Here is an 11,611-nt window from a genome sequence, read left to right on the forward strand (position 1 = left end):
GGCACATAACAACAACAACAACAAAGCCATTGACCCTTCATTACTATTTACCACAAATAACACTGTAGGGATTAACAGAGATAAAAGCATTGTGCAAAATTCATCACGAAACCATTCTACATTCATAGTAATTCGACTGACTTCATAGGAAATAATGTCTATTCTCTATAAGCAAGAGAATGTCCCACAACGATGACCCAAAATGACATATCAGACGACCTTCAGATTAGATACAAACTTTCTGGGAATTTCAAAGGTGACCCACCAGGATATAGCTGCCTGTCAGGCCTGTTGCCACCACGCTTCACAGTATGTGCATCTGGAAGGGGAACACTGAGCTGTTACTGGAACATGCCATGTTCTTATTCCTTGGGCTCTGCAGATGTTTTCCCTCTGCCTGGGATGCCCTCCTCTTTTTCTACTTCAAATGCCTACCCATCTGTGCAGGAAAGAGTTAACACAGCAGGCCTAGCATACTCTCCTTAAAAAGGTCCTTTTATAAGGTTGGCTCTTGGCTGGCATTTGGGAACGTGGATTTCAGAAGGGTTTCCGTCTTTCTCAGGATGGATAAGAGCGGCTCACTGTGCTTTACATGATTGCACCAACACCACGGTTTATGCTGGACACCTGCTTCCCTTCTGAGATTCTGGAATCTGGTACATACCAGGAAAGGGTGCCTGGTAGGACCAATCCCCAGGAGAACTCTGCACACTGAAATGATAATGAGTTTCACAGAAGACAACATTTACAATCATCTTGGGGTTGTTAAGAATATCCGGTGTGGCTCCCCTGGGCAAGAACCCTGGAAGCTTGTACCTGTTTCCTCTCCACATCATCATCATCATCATCATCATCATCATCATCATCATCATCATTTTCCCTTAGCTGACTTTGCTTTGCATCCTTTCACCGTAATCCTTCAGAGTTGTGAGCATGACTCCATAGAGTCCACACGACCCTTCAAGTCTCAGCTCAAATACAACATGATGTGTGAGGTCTGTTAGCTGCACGGCTGACATACACAAGTGTTGCTGCTGTGGGCTGTGGAGCCAGAACCGAACCCATGCTGAACCTCTAGTGGGTTACAGAGGCAGTTTAATCACACAAGAGGAGATTTTCCCCCTTCCGCAGATCAGCTGGTGGATTTGAACCATACGTTCTTGGGATTGCAGCTCAGTTTATTACCATTAGGTCACCAGAGCTCCCTGATACACCAAACTGTTGTTGTTATGTGCCGTCGAGTCGCCTGCGACTCATAGCGACCCTATGATACACCAAACTAGGAGCTCTAAACCTATTTCTGAATTTAATCCTCCTGAACACCCTTTAAAGGAGCTATTAGTGTTACCTTCATTTCACAATGGAAACAATGTCGATGCCATAGGTGTTTTATGAATGAATGAGCCTAAAGAACATCATTTCTAGTTCTTAAGGAATTCTTTCACTGAGCTGTACTTCCTTTAGTGCATGGTGGTTTATTTGTGCACATCATTTATTTCACTTATTTATTACTAGGTAACTTATTTTATCATGGCTTTCCATGAGATGATGAATGCCTATTCTCCAATATTTAAAAGCCATGAAGATATGAAATCTAAGTCTCACACCTCTCCTTATCACCCTGGTCACCCATCTTCCTCTTCCTTTCATAGAATTCACATACAAGGTCAAGTCAACAAGTATTACCCAAATGATAGGAACATTTCACACACATTACTCTGCAATTCAACTTCCTTCACACAGTTAACACCTCTAGTGGTCACTTTATGTCAGTATACACAATTTCATGCATTCTTCTTGTTATGTGCCATGAGTTGCCTGTGACTCACAGTGACCCTGTGCACATTAGCTCTGAAACCTGCCCTATACTGGGCCAGACTCGCTATCTCCAACACACCTACCCTCATTGTTCTCGTCACTGTGTCAATCTCATCCAAGGTTTTCCTCTCCTGTGCCGTCCCTCCACCCTTCCAAGCATGATGTCCTTTTCCAAGGACTGGTCTCTCCTGGCAACACACCCACAGTATGTGAGACGGAGCTTCAAAGACCATTATGCTGAGTGAACTAACTCAGTCCCACAAGGATAAATATTGTATAAAAGCATTATTGTAGAATGTATGTAAGGATCCAAGAGGGGTGGGGTACGGTGGAAGCAGAGGGATGAGGATGTACAGGGGGAGGGGGGGTTAATCATGAGGTTGTACAATTTGTTGGGTGGGGGGGATGAGGGAAATTGAAAGAATTTGTTCTTGAAAACAATGTACTCAAATTTTGTAGATAAACTAGTAGAAAATTAAAAAAATACAATGAGACAAATAATAATCTAAATTTTTAAAAAAAATCCTTGCCTACAAGCAGCTTGGTTTCACTGCATACATTTTGGATGCTTGCATAGCGCCCCCTATTGAGGTACAATGAGATTGTTGCAATAACAATACAAAAAGTTTATGGATCCTTTTCACACATTTGGAATAGATTGAAACGATAAATCCTTAGACATGGAGATGCTGCATAAAATGTTATTATTTCTTTAAAAAAATTTTATTGAGAGACTCATATACTATAAAATCTACCTTTAAAAGAATGTATCATTCAATGGCTTTCAGTAAATTCACCAGTAGTACAACTTTCACCCTAAAATACTTCCAAAGCATTTTTATCATCCCTCAAGAAAATTCGTTAGCTATTAAAAGTGAAGATACTTACTTATTTACCATTACATTTAATAGGTTTTACCATTAGACTCAATTCCATGAAAATGAGAAGAAATACCTTTTCCTTTTTTTCTTTTTTGACCCAGCTTTTATGCTTTAAGGCATTTATCTGCTTATGATACACAGAAACTTCTGCATGTTCAGCAGCTTTCCTACTCACTTACAATAATATCTCACAGCCTGAATGGAGTCCAGTTCAAGGAAAAAGTACACACAGAACTCATCTACATGCTCGCACACACACGTGCACACACAGGACACACTAATCCCCTGTTGTGCTGCATCCTGCAAAGCTATTAAATCCTGGCACTCTCCTCACACTGACAGATGTACCAGATTCCCAGCTGGACGTGACTATTCTCATCAGGTTCATCTAATCTGTACAAGTGTATGTTGTTGCTATTCTAATCGTGAAGGGCAAAGGCAGTGGATATGGTGTTCTTGATCCAACACTTCCTGCAACCAGAAATGAAAGAACAGTCCGTCCCTTTGTCTACTCTCAAGCCTAACACCACACCTGGCTGTTTTGTCCCTGGGATGGCAGTCTCCCATGCCCACGGTGCCAGCAGCAGGACACCACACAAGGCTTGCTTCGCCTCACACCCCTCCTCCAACCACCTGCCAGTCCCTACTGATCTGGAAGGTCCACAAACCCTAGAGTATGGACTCTGTGAACTGCCCTCCTGGCTTTGCTGCTTGGCTTCCAGCCCCACGCGGAGCCCACAGCCAGCCAAAACCACGAGGTGTGCTGCTCTTTCCTTCCCCTTCTTCCCTTCTCCTCATGTGTTTTTATGAATGTCCAAAGGGAAGACAATTAAAACCTGCAAGCAAACCACTAGCAGAGTAAAAGGAAAATCCTGGTGATTCAGGGACGCCACCACATGTTTATGGGTGCATTCTGTAAAGGAACGCAGTAATTAAAATGGGGCTCTTATAAATACATGCCACACTCTTCAAAGCTCCGCATAAAATGTGTTCTTTTATTTCTCCCCCCCACCCCATCTTCCTTCCTCATTTTCATTTCCAATGATGGGAGAGGCATCCTAATTGTACAATTTCCTTAGGAACACAACGTTTAGGAAACCTAGGCTTTGTAGACACACACACACACCCCCCTCCACATGTTGTTGATGTGGTTGTTAGGTGTAGTTGTGTTGAGTAGAACTCACAGCTACCCTATGAACAACAGCTCTGAACCTTGTCCTATTCTGTGCCATCTTCATCATCTCTGACACAACCTACATATATACGTACACACGCAAAACACGTACATATACACATATACATAGAGACCACTCACAGACACAGGTAACACACACCTCAGTGCATCCACAGCACATATACAAAGACAATACATGTATACACCCATCCACTGCAGAAGGGAGGCAGCAAGGGAGCAACAGAGAGGAGGAGGACAGGGAACTGGAGAAGGCAGGCCACACGTTCTAGAACGAAGGAGGAAGAGGGCAGGCTCCTGGCCACTTCTGCCTGTGTTTTCTGGCTACCAAGAACACACACACACACACACACACACACACACACACACACACTCTTCAACTCAAAAGACGGAAGCACAGCCTTCCTCTCCAGAAGGCTGTCTGAACAGCATCAAGGTTTGGGTGATCCTATGTAATCCCCCTTCATTTCTCATCTGATGTGTGCCGCCTGTAAAGTGAAACAGAGCTCTCTGCTCGCCCTTCCCCGTGTGACGTGGGACTTGTGGTACCCACATTCTGGAATGGCCGTCCTGGGAGCCAGCTGTGCACAGGTAACTGAAGCCAGCCCTCAGCCTTGCAGTTAATAAGAATAATTGGCACACCACTGAGGGGCTGCTGGGGCGCTGTGATTTGCTCTGGACAGGGGTCTCCCCCGACCATATGCGCATGCAGTGGTGATAGAAATATTTTCCATATGAGCTCTCCTCCTGCGGGCCTAAGTGCTCCAGGCTGAGTAGGGCTGGCCCATTTGTCATTTGCTCCACACAGTAAAAAAATCAACAGGGAAACTGCGAACTTCAACTACTACTAGAGGGCAATGGTCTGCTTGCAGCTACCAGCATCACTAAGCCATTCAGTTCCTCCAGCTCCCATTCAAGACCTCAGTGCCTCCACAGACCCACACAGCACAGAGCAGGGGATATGGGTAGCTAATAGGCTGAAAGCCTGAGACAAATGATCCGTTGCTACACACCTCAGAGCCGCATGTCTATTTTGAGGAGAGTAACAAGCCTGCTGAAACCACAGCTGGGCTTGCAGCTTGGGATTTGGAAGCGCTCACACTTCCATTTTCCTAGAAAAGGGAAAGTAATTGCATTAGGCTGTCAGAGCCTGCTCCATCTCTGACAGGGCTAACAAAAGGCAAAGCAGTGGAGTGGCCTATGGCCCTTTTAGGAGATAGACCTTTTTGCTTGGCTTTTCAAAGAAGCAGATGGGTCCAGGGAAAAGGGTAGTCCTTCCGCTGAAGCATGAGTTTCCCAGCCTTTCCATCGGGGTGCGGATCAAAGAAAGGACCCAAGTACATTGGTCATAAGCTTATTTGCATTGCAGGTAGCAGTGGGTACACCTTCGCACATCCCTCCCGTAATTATCGTTATTCCTTTTGGTCTCTTTGCCTGCATCCCAAGACTGTCTGGCAAAGGCATCTATAATGTTCAAAAGTGCACACAGCTAACATATTAGCTTAACTAACAGGAATAAATTATCCTCATGGGTGTTCAGCTATGTACTACTTTTAGTGTGAGCCTAAGAAGAGCCTAGGGGCACACTGTTAAATACCATTAGCCTATCATCTAACATCTAATGACAAATAAGAGCCCAGCCCTGTTACATATCATTATTCTTTTCCAAACCTATGACAGAATGTCAAGCACAGATTCCCTCCCCTCCCAAGCACAGACAAGCAGTAAAGTTTGCAAATGTGCAAAAAGCAACAATTCTTTCAGCATGCGTATTCTCTCCGCAGACCTGGAGAAAAATTCTCAACAGCTAACAACAATTTCAAGCAGAATCTGACAAGCGCTTTTCCCCCCTTTTCTACAGCAAGAGAAACAAGTTTGCTCCGGGCATCTGTCACCAAAGACAAGTGTAGGTCCCCTGCATGAAAAATGCACAGGCAGCTCAGAATGAGAGTTTAGAAATGACTTGCTTCTTCAAAAAGAAAAGTCTTACATCTAAAAAAAGGCAAGGCAAGTCTAGAAAGCATTACTCTTTGCACACCATAACAAGTCATTCCCTGGGCCCTCTTGGTAAATAGAAGAGGGAATATAATGCTGACAAAAATACAACTTCTGACAAGATATTTTATTTGGCTTACCTCTCCCCCAGGTCTCGCTACTACTGCTGTTTGAACGTGGAGCAATGTTAATATCAGGTAGCTGACAAACATTATTACCCAAAGTTAAAACGACCCTAGAAGAGAACTCGGGCTGCCAAGTGCTAACAGCTAGCAGATGCACTTGTGTCTCGGGATTCCAGCCCTGGAGTTCCGCTAGGCACCCTGCGCGCGCGGAATCCCTCTGCTCTCTCTCCCTGAACTACCCAGAGCTCTGAGCTCAGCGGCTCTGAAGAGAACTGGTAAGCTGATCTCTTCATGTAATAACTTCTCCCAGCTGGGGGAGGGGACAGGAGCCAGCTGGGAGCTTGGGGGGGCTGCCTGCCTTTAACAGAAAGCAGAAAGGGGAGGGACAGAAATGATCAATGTGGAGTTCTGCATCTGGTCTCATTCATGAAAAGGGCTCCAAGGTAAGCACTCTCCTTGGAAGGGAATGGCCCCTGCCTCATCAGGCAGAAGCAGGCAGGAGGCAGCGGTGGGATGAGCTCCAGGCTGGGAGTTAGGAGACCCCAGAGCTTCCTAGTTTAGGACCTGGGCTGCTGAGCTGGGTGAGCATAGACAAATTGCTGGCCCTCTCTGGATCTTGGTTTCCTCTCTGGTTGGGTGGCTGGCTGGCTTCTAAGATGCCTTTTAGCTTTCCTTTAAAGGCTGCAGAGATTTAGGCAGTGAAAGACTATCAGGGGCAGTTTCAAAGGGGAAAGAAGTCTTAGGTGGACAAGGATGTAAGAGAACTTGGGGATTGCAACATCCCCCTTCTCCCTCTTCTCTGGTCACTGTGCCTGATGAAGAACTTGAGGTCTTCTTCCTATAGAACATAAGCAAGGGGGGAGGCAAGTAAAGCCCAAGGTTAGCTGGGGCTAGTCAATTGTATTGAAAACAGAATAGTTTTAAAATCAAAGAGCCACTTCTACAGGGGACATAGAGGCAGGGGGAACAGTTTGGGGAACAGTTCCAGCTGAGATACACCCTACGGAGCCAAATCTTAATTGTGAAATAGCAAGGATCCAGGTCTATGGATCAAGTGATAGATTCCTCCTAGAATAAACAAAAGGAATCGTTCCAAAGATGTTGGGAGCCCCAGGAAGACAGGGTGACAGCTTGGTGTAGGGGAAATAGCCCAGGGCCTTGGAATCAAGCAGACCTAGGTTCAAACCTCATTTCTACTACCAACTTGATATGTGCTTCTGAGGACCACAGCTCTGCTCCTCCCAGTCCTTCTAGGAAATCGGGCAATGCCATCTGATGGTTTTGATGGGAGTCCCACTTTGTGGGAGGTGTTTCTGTGCACATGCAAAGTGCTAATAACATGGGCTCTCCTTTTGGTCTGGAACATCAGCACCCAGGCTCAGAAAGTAGATGAACACACTTGAAAAAAAGCATCAGGTTGTATACACTTTCCTACTTCCGTGAGGAAACTTTAAACTTCACTGTTTTTATCCTTTGCAATGATCTCAGAAAGTTCATTATCATCTGCCTTATGTCTGTTTACTAGGAAGATACTTTTTTGGTGAACTGAGAGGGAAGAGTTATATAATACTTTTTTCCCAGGATTATAGACAAAAGGGAAGGAGGAAATAAAAGCACAAGTTAGAGAAAGGTACAAATTCATGTCTTCGTTTCTGTCTGCTACTCCGTCCCTCCTTTACCACTGTGTTGTTATTATTGTTTAGCACTGAGTCTGTCCTTCCAGGTGACATCAGCTATGCAACAATGCTGGACTTGTTTAAGGGCAATGCTCTCCAAGACCAAAGGTCTTATCTAATCCAGGGGTCAGCAAACTTCTCCTTTCAAGGGCTAGATAGTAAAGATCTTCAGCCAGATGGTCTCTGTTACAACTATTGAACAACCCTGTTGCTGTTGTTGTTAGCTGCCCTCAAGTTGACCTCTGACTCAAGACAACCCCAGGCACATAGAATGCAATGCTGCCTGATCCCGTGTCATCTCCATCACCAACACAGGCTAATTTTCACAAGCAAGCGGATCACACCAAACCTTTCTTCCAAAGACATTCACGGTTATTGTTAGGTGCCAGCAAGTATGTTCCAGCCTATAGCGATCCCGAGTATAACAGGTCTGAATCCATACCAGTCCTGCAACATCCTCACCACGTCTGCTGTGTTAAGCTCATTTCTGCAGGCACTGTGCCAATCCGTAAGTTGGGGGCATTCCCCTCCTTCCCTGCCCCTGCTCCTTTCTAAGGATGGTCTCCTCTTCCAGGGGTTGGTCCTTCCTGACAACATGCCTGAAGTGTGTGAGGTACAGTTTCACCATCCCAGCCTCTAAGGAGCATGCTGGCTGCACTTCCCAACTGTGTTTGTTCTCTTGGCAGTCCACGGCGTATTCAATACCCTTTGCCAATGTCACAATCGAAAGGCATCATCAGTTCTTCTGCAGTCTTCCTTATTCATTGTCCAATTTTTACAAGCATATAAAACAATTGAAAGCATACCGATCAAATAAGGGTGGGGGAAGAATACAAACCTGATGCATCTTTGTGATTTTAAAGGCAATCATAGACAACACATAAATGAATGGATGTGCCTGTGTGCTAATAAAACTTTATCTACAAAAACAAAGCAGTAAGTCAGAGTGGACCCACAGCCTAGTTTGGCAAGTGCTTGTCTAAGATGCTTCACCAATTACTCCTCCTTCCACCACACTCTACCTTTTGCCATTTCTGGTCGACTGCAAAGTCAATGACTCTGGAAAGTCACTCATGGCCCTAGTGAAGTATTGGGAACTACTGACCATGCCTTCTCTTTGAACCACTCCCTTCTTTTGGCTTCGGAAACATTACTTTGCAGTTTTTCTTTGTCTCAACTAGCCAACATCCTTAGAACATTACTATGAACTCAACTTGAGTCCAAGAACTTTGGAATCTGTGCCTCATCTAGTCCTCACAACAACATTATTAGATAGTTAACTTGTCCCAAGTTCACTCAACAAGTAGGTGGTGAAACCAGATCTAGAGCCCCAGCCATCTACCTTTAGGACCCAGTTCTTAACCTCAACTCTGTTGCCACCTTACTGGACAGAGACTAGTTCCAATTGCCTGAGTTCTGGACCCTCTTTCTTTTCTCTCTATACACCTCATCACGCCATTGGCCTCTGTCTTCTTACCTGCAGATGGTCCTCCACAACCCTCAATAGCTAAGTCTGTCTCCTGAAATGGTGGCTCATGTATTCAGTTGTTTGATGTCACAGTTGACCTGATGGCCCTTAACAAAAAACAACAATGAGTATTTCCATCCCTCTCCAGGTCTATAATTGAATTAACTCCCTGGAGCACCTGGCTCTTCCTCTCATTTCCCTTTATCTCAATGAGTGGTACTACCACCACGTAATTCCTAACACAGAGATTTGCTCCACTCAGTTCACGTGCCCTGATAACTCCTGTCCTGGCTGCTGTCCAAAGTCTACCATCTCTTCTTCTTTCTAGAAACTTACTCACTGGCCTTCTTGCTTTGGCCTTTCCTGCCTAATCTTCTCTGTCGTAACCACTGTGTTTCTTCTAAAGTGTGACTTTCACTAAATCACAGTTTGATTTTTCTTTTTAATTTAGATACAGACTAGTTGCATATCATGGTTTATCTTTCCCCAAGCTTCTTCTAATAGTAACATCTTAGTTAACTATGGTTCATTGAACAAAACTAAGAAGTTATTATCAGTGCAGTAAGGTTAACTAAACTCCAGACTTTATTCAGATTTACAAAAAAGCATTCCTTTTCTCATCCAGGATCCAATCCAGGCACTCAGGTTGCATTTAATTGGCATGTCAAAGTATAGCAAAATGACCTATCTGAAGACATTAACCTTAATCTCTTGGTTGTTAAGATGTCTACCAAGTTTCTCTAGTGCAAAATTACTATTTTCCCTCTCCATATTTTTTATTCAAGGAACTCTGGTGGCATGGTATTATAGAGCTTGCCTTTTAACTGAAAGATCATTGGTTCAAACCCACCAGCTTCTAGGCAGTCTGTTTCCCTAAAGATTTACAGTCTCAGAAAACCTATGAAGTAGCTTATTCTGTCATAGGCCATTATTCCATGTCCAAACGTCGCTCATTACAAGTGAGTTAATAAGTCTAACTCTGTCTCCTAGACAGAAAAGTAGCAAAAGATTTGTGGACATATGTTAAGACCACCAGAGTGATCTATAAACTTCCGGGGGAAATGCTGGAGGCTGTGAAACAATACAAATATTGTTTTTCTTCAAAGCATCACCACTAATTTTAATATCCACCATTAGATCTTGCCTGCAGCAATGAGTATTACAGCAATCTAAAGAGAATTTTCTGGTTTTCTCATGCTTTCCACATTTATTTATTGGATGCTTTCTGTATAAAAGTGGTGTTGCTTCTCTTTTCTTTATTTCTTCATTTCAATCATTTCTTTCTTTGTCCCCTTAAAGTTTATTTTAAAATTTGTAGGAAATATGTAAATAAAGTATGTATTATTTCAACACTCTTCACAAGCACAGTCTAGTGACATTAATTATGTTCCTCACACCATTCAATCATAATTTTTATCTGCTCAGAAGGAGCATGGTGGTGTGAGTGCAGGAATCGTGGCAAGCTTTTGGAGTCGAGTGCTTTTCCTGGCATGTGTTTGGTGTGCAGGTTTGCTGTGCCCCTGGGAGCGAGGCAAGCCAGGTTTGGCCTTAGGGCTTCAGGCAGGAGGCGGCCCAAGCCCAAAGGCAGCTGGGAGAGGAGGCTGGCCATGTTCTTGGCTCCTCCCAGGGTCTCTAGAGCTGCTCCTTGCCAAAAGGAGCATGGTGGTGTGAGTGCAGGAATCGTGGCAAGCTTTTGGAGTCGACTGCTTTTCCGGGCATGTGACAGTGATGTGCCAATGGTGGACAGTGTTGGCTGGAGTTTCCTGACTAAAACAAGCCTGGAAGCAGGAGCGGCATCCACTTCCGAAATGGCTTGCCTCCAGAAACTCTACGTACGAACAGTGCTCTGGCTGTTCGTTCATAGGGTCGCTATGAGTCATCTACGACTCAATGGCACCAAACAACAACAACCACAACCCCATTTTTTTCCATTATCCTCCACAGAAGCTCAGTGTCCCCTAAGTATTGAGTCTTTTTTTCTGCCTCCTTCTGCTTGCTCCTTGTAATCACCAATAAACTCTGGTCTCTATATTCTCAGGGAGCTCTGGCGGCCTAGTGGTATGGGAGTTACTCTGCCAACCCAAAGGTAGGCAGTTTGAGTCTACCAGTTGCTCCATGGAAGAAAGATTGACAGTCTCCTTTACAGCCTCTCACTGATGGGTCAGCTATGAGTCAGTTCTGACTTGACAGTACATAATAACAATGATGACTACTACCACTTCTGTATTTTCGCCTATTCTAGGTAGAGTGGGGTAGTCCTTAGAGAGTCGTACTTGTAACCCAAAGGCTACACCTCTCTGGTGGTTTAAATCTATTCCCAGCAACTTGGGAGAAATATAAGCAATCTCTTCCTGTGCAATCTGCAGCCTTGGAAACCCGCTGGAGGGTCAGCTTTGGGTGGGTTCTGAGTTTGAGCTTTTAAAATTGGTTTTCATATAATCATTCATATATATATA

General features: G+C 44.4%; 1 protein-coding gene across 2 annotated transcripts in view; it reads right to left on the reverse strand.

Annotated features, from left to right (window-relative positions):
* Positions 1-11,611, reverse strand: part of THSD4 (thrombospondin, type I, domain containing 4) — an 868,930-nt gene that overhangs the window by 306,226 nt on the left and 551,093 nt on the right. Inside the window, exon 1 of one of the 2 annotated variants that reach the window (XM_006888340.1) lies at positions 6,027-6,309. The exons of the other annotated variant lie outside the window; for it this stretch is intronic. Within the exon in view, the coding sequence (XP_006888402.1) occupies positions 6,027-6,098 (72 nt within the window). The 5' untranslated portion in view covers positions 6,099-6,309. Of the gene's footprint in view, positions 1-6,026; positions 6,310-11,611 lie in introns of those variants that run through there. 2 annotated transcript variants of the gene reach the window in all.

The sequence above is a fragment of the Elephantulus edwardii genome, unplaced genomic scaffold, assembly GCF_000299155.1.
Source record: "Elephantulus edwardii isolate Elephantulus edwardi_28Jun2011 unplaced genomic scaffold, EleEdw1.0 scaffold00066, whole genome shotgun sequence".
NCBI classification, from domain to species: domain Eukaryota; kingdom Metazoa; phylum Chordata; class Mammalia; order Macroscelidea; family Macroscelididae; genus Elephantulus; species Elephantulus edwardii.